This window comes from Mustela nivalis (genome assembly GCF_964662115.1).
Source record: "Mustela nivalis genome assembly, chromosome: 9".
Lineage (NCBI taxonomy): Eukaryota > Metazoa > Chordata > Mammalia > Carnivora > Mustelidae > Mustela > Mustela nivalis.
Window position 1 is genome coordinate 15,826,931 of NC_139028.1, and position 5,222 is coordinate 15,832,152.

At 39.5% G+C, this 5,222-nt stretch overlaps 1 protein-coding gene across 1 annotated transcript; it reads right to left on the bottom strand.

Annotated features, from left to right (window-relative positions):
• Positions 1–556: 556 nt before the first annotated feature.
• BTG4 (BTG anti-proliferation factor 4) lies at positions 557–4,763 on the bottom strand. Its single transcript, XM_082684418.1, has 4 exons — positions 4,477–4,763; positions 3,832–3,969; positions 2,824–3,022; positions 557–1,061 (listed from the first exon to the last, which is right to left on the bottom strand). Exons 1-4 carry the CDS (start codon positions 4,647–4,649, stop codon positions 879–881), a joined length of 693 nt encoding a protein of 230 aa, XP_082540544.1. The 5' UTR covers positions 4,650–4,763; the 3' UTR covers positions 557–878.
• Positions 4,764–5,222: the final 459 nt, after the last annotated feature.

The following is a 5,222-nucleotide window of genomic DNA, read 5'->3' on the forward strand; positions in this document are numbered from 1 at the left end:
GCACTCCATGCAATATATCCCGTCCATAATACCCAGCACCAGGCTCACCCAGCCCCCCACCCCACTCCCCTCTACCCCAACGTTCACAGCAGCAATGGCCACAATCACCAAATTGTGGAAAGAGCCAAGATGCCCTTTAATAGTGGTAGTTTCTGGCTGAATGGTAGGGATTTTTTTTTTCTTGGTGGTATACATTTTTGCCTAGCTAAATTTTTTTCATTAAGTTTTTGATTTTAACTCCATTAGCTTGAGTCCTTATAATGAACAGGTGTCACAGTTATAAAACAAGTCATAATTAAGTCTATTAAGAGGTAGAGAAATAGATCAAAAATTTTAAAAGACCTATCAACAAGGGAATTTTGTATCTTAAAGAGTAATTTTAAAACAAACTCCCAGTGGCCTTGTAAAATAGAGCAGCGATGATGGGTAACAAGTGTGGCCAGGAGACCATATCATACGGATCACACTCTTCTAAGTGAAGATCTGCCTGCTTTAATGGCTAATGAAGAAACACGAGCTTTCAAAGCTTTCTTGCAAAAACACTGAACTAGAAAGATTAAAAACATAGTACGTTTATTTCAACTGTTCCTTTTCATAATTCATTGAATCTTATCACAAGTCAATATCTTCATTCTATTACCTTACTGAATACATTCATTAGTGTTACATAAAACTTCACATAGAATTAAGGAAGAATTAAAAGTACAGCTAAGAACATAATCATGATCTGTGTGAGATCATTTACAGGTACAGCACCCTGTCCCTGATGGGATTACTTTTTCTGTTTCATGGGCCTCTCAAACTCAGATACCCTTTTGTTTTAGAGAAAATAAAGCAGCTCCTCTGAGCTCTGTCCCACCGAGTGCCCAGCCACCACGTTATCGGTTCATGTTGACCCAGTGGTACCTGTCCACCCGGGGGAGAGCAGCAGGCCTCTGACTCTTGGGATTTTTATGCAATGCAGGGTAAGTGTTCCCCAGGAGGCCCAGGCGGCCATCCACCACATTCTTTTTGCGGGAGACATGGAACCAAGATTGAAAGGGTTGTTTCAAGTTTTCAACCTGGGGGAAAAAAAAAAAAAAAAAGGTGAAAAAGAAGGTCATCTCTGAAGTAATAGGCTAGACCCAAGTACTAAACACAAACCCACTACTCAGAAGCTAAGTCTTTAGAAAGTACAGTGAGTACAAATGAATAGAAATCAGAGCAGCTGATGATCGTTGGAAAATGGTCTAGCATGAGTGGTGGTAATAAAGTCATGTCATACCTTTTAACAAAATTAAGTCTTTAATCCCACTAAAATACTTAAAAACGGATCTTCAAGTTTGTGTATATTCTTGGGATCTCTTCTACCCCACCTGTCCCCTCACCTACTTAACCCAAAACTGTCTAATCGTAACCTCTAAGGCTGAGGTCTAGAAATATCCATTTTCAACATCCCAAATGACCAATACAGATGTTTTGCAGAGTGCACTCTGAAAAGACATTCTCCAATTGTATAGCTGGCCGTAGATCTGATCCCTAGATGGAAGGAAGTCTTTCCAAGCAGAAGAACAAAATTAAGGGTATGTAGGTCATTACATGATTTTAACTTTTATACGTGCAGAAATAGATAATAAACTGTAGAGTTTGGAAGCAAACTACAGAAAAAATACTTGCCAATAATATGAAAATGGGTCGAAATATTTCTAACCTTTGAAGATCCTATAATAATATATTAAGGCCTTAAATAGTAAATGGGTGAAGAACAAATTCATAAGACAGTAAGTACCCAAAACATTTGGGCACATGAATATTGGTTTTTTTAAGTTAATACTTAATAGTCTACAAGTGATAGTGTCTTTAGCAAATTATGTCTTTTTAAATGAGAAAAACCAATTTTAGGGAAAATGATAAAACAGACCCTTTCACAAGGAGCTGCTCAGAGCACAAGTAAACAAAATCTCCTCGAGGGTATTTTGACCATATTCAGAACAGTGGAAGACCCACATCCTATCATCCAATAATTCCATGTCTGAGAATCAAGTCTCCAGAAATAAATTAAAATTCTGTCATCTCTACAAGTTATCACAACAACAAAGAAATCATCTAGACATATGCCAATAGTAGATTAAGTAAATTCCAAGAGAAAAAATAAGTATTAAAATGTTAAGTATTTAAATTGTCTTAACATGCATAAGGGGTTAATTTCAGAAAACATACAAGCAAGTATATACATACAATGTCAATAGAGGGTGTGTCTAGATCACGGTTTTTCAAATTGAGGGTTGCCACGATTTCTGGGTCAGGAAATTCATTTAGGTGGTTGAAATCGATTTAATTGAATAGCAAATATGGAGGGCATTATGCCAAGTAAGGATAAGTATTGTTTCATGAAACATATCTCCCACACACAAATATGCAGATCTTTCTAGGAGTTGTGGTTAACACATATTTTGTATTTTTTTAGAAAAACTGTTCTTGTGGTGGGATTACAGACCTTTGACCATTTCTTAATATTTCAAGTTTTCTACAAATGGTATGTCATTTTCTGTTGCCGAGAAAGCCCACTAAATTTCAGATTTAATCGTGAAGGAATTTGGATTAAAGGAAACTTGTGTCCATATACTACATAGAAAAACAGTATTCCATGAGATCGTGTAGCTCCTGATCACTCAGCCAAGTAGTGGAACTACATATAGAAGAAAAAATTTTTCCAGAATGTTACTGCTGTGATTTTAATCTTTACGGTTTTTTCTGTTTTCCACTTTTACAGAGAACAAATTCTTTTCAGAATTAGAACAGAAAAAAAGACAAAGCACAGAGAAGAACTGAAACTCACTTTACCTGGTAAATGCTCTTTGGGTTGCTCACTTTAGGAATGATCTGCGGTTTTTTGTTACAACTCTCTTCATCTGAGGAAAGGCCAGAGTTGTAGTCCAAAGTGGCCCTATTAACAGCGCAGCTGATCTGCTGGGAAAGCTCCCGTTCCTCCCACCTGCCTTTAAAAGAAGCAATTGTAAATGGATGATTTTTCTCACCATACCTAAGCAGGAAAAGAAAATGAAGTATTCATTAGGGATTCACAATTTCACAAGGTTTTGTTTTTTTGGTTTTTTTTGTTTTTAATCTCTACTCTCTTGTATAGACCACTCACTAATCTGCAAAAAGTTATTTAAAAAAAAAAAATGGAAATAGTTTGACAGCAAAGCAAATTAAGAGATCTTGTGACCTTCAGCTACCACAGGGTTATAAAATTTTTTTAAGATTTTATTTATTTATTTGAAAGAGCGAGAGACATAAGTAGGAAGAGCAGCAGAGGGAGGGGGAGAAGCAGGCTCCCCACTGAGCAGGGAGCCTGATGCGGGGCTTAATCCCAGGACCTGGGATCATGACCTGAGCCGAAGGCAGTCACTTAGCCAACTGGACCACCCAGGCGCCCCACACAGGGTTATAATTAATGGGGGTTATTATTCTGCAAGGGCTCTCTTGGTGAATTTTTCAGAAAAAGACAAGAACTAGTTTCTTTCATTTCAGCTAAAGGACGGCACTGCAACTTCTCGCCCCCTTGATACTGCCTAGAATACTTTGTCGTTATAATCTACGGTTGGCAATGAAGTGCAGGGGTTCCACTCTGATTTCAAATACTGGGTCAAGTCTTTGTGCTTCTAGGCCACCCACTCCTAGCAGAAGTTCGTGTGAATCAAGTTTGCATCGGAAACCTTAACCAGCCCGTGACCTTGGCCACTGCCGCAGGACTGTGAGGTACCATCTCTCACAAAGGTATACAGAGCTGACTATGCAACCCACGGTTTCCGGGGTGACAGGCACACCCCCTCCCAGGAGATTACTCACCTACAGCACACTTCAAAGGGATCCACCCATAGGGTCATCTCCTTTGGAAGTCCCAGGTGAGAAAAGTCCACTTTACTTTCAGCACAAGCTCTTTCTAGAATGGGATCTTTATTCTGTGTATTATTTATCCTGATACACCTTTTAAAAGCAGAGAAAGCAAAACAAAGATGTGGCGACAGGTGCCTTAGTAGAAGAATCATGTGATGGGCAAACGGCTTCAATACTCACAGCCCCCCCCCCAACCTGTGACCCCACCCCCACCCCATCCCCACCCTCCCCAGCTGGGTGATTAGAACCATCGATTTTTGACACAACCACTCAGACTGTGAGTTACATCACTCAGTCACTCAATTAATGGGATGAACGTTCTCTGCATCTCTTTCCTGGTGAACACAAGTTAGAGACTGTGTGGTCCACCTCACATAAGGGGGTTTGCCCTGTAAGTCTTCAACTGTATTTAAACTACATAGTGCTTGACGATGAACTGCCAGCCGCTGCATCTCTTTCCTTCAAGCCCACGTTCAAGTCGGTCTGAGCCCATAACATTTCTGTTGCTCAGACTCTGCCACCAGAATCCTCGCCAACGGGGATGGCTCACTTGTGACGGACGGACTTCCCTTTGCCATCGTCCACAGCGGCTCTCACCTGAAGGCTTGCCCTTTGGAAGGGAAGTCAGAGTGCCAGTGACTTTTGTAGGTTTCAAACAAGATCGTCATCAGCTTTTCTGCGAAGTCTCTTATTTGCTGTTTACTCAGCTTGTCATGTTTTTTCACCAATCTTGTGACAAAGAAAACGGCTGTTGCAATTTCATCCCTCATGGTTCAAGAGAATGGAGGAGATCTGCAACCATCAAAAGGAAGCGAGGATAACGAAACAGAGACCGGGTCACACTGGTCATCAGCATGGAAGTTTATAGACCTTACATTTAAAATCGAAATCGTTTGCTAGTCCTTCATGAGCAAAATAAGCACACCAATACTAACAATTAACAAAATAGCCAGGAACACAAGTTCCTCAGCTAGTCAGTTTTTAGTGTTTTCAAGGAAAAAAAGATGGGCTTTTTAGAACTTTAATCCACTTAAGCAAAAAATGAAATATTACGCAACTTAAATTTTAAAAAAATAAAAAGTCCTGGTAAGGGACAGTAAGATATACTCAAGTACTGCTTTTTAGAAACATGTTTACAGAGAGTAAAACATTTCAGGATACAGTAGTTCTAAAATGTGACTCTCAGGTCACATGCTTTAAGTAAAAGTTTAACTTAATCAAACATACATTATACTTGCCAGAAAAAGTGCTTTAGCCCCAACTGAAAATGAGCCAGTGTTGGAAGACACTCTCCCCTACACGTGTCCTGTTAGATTTAGGCTGAAGTTTATATAAGTCAAGGT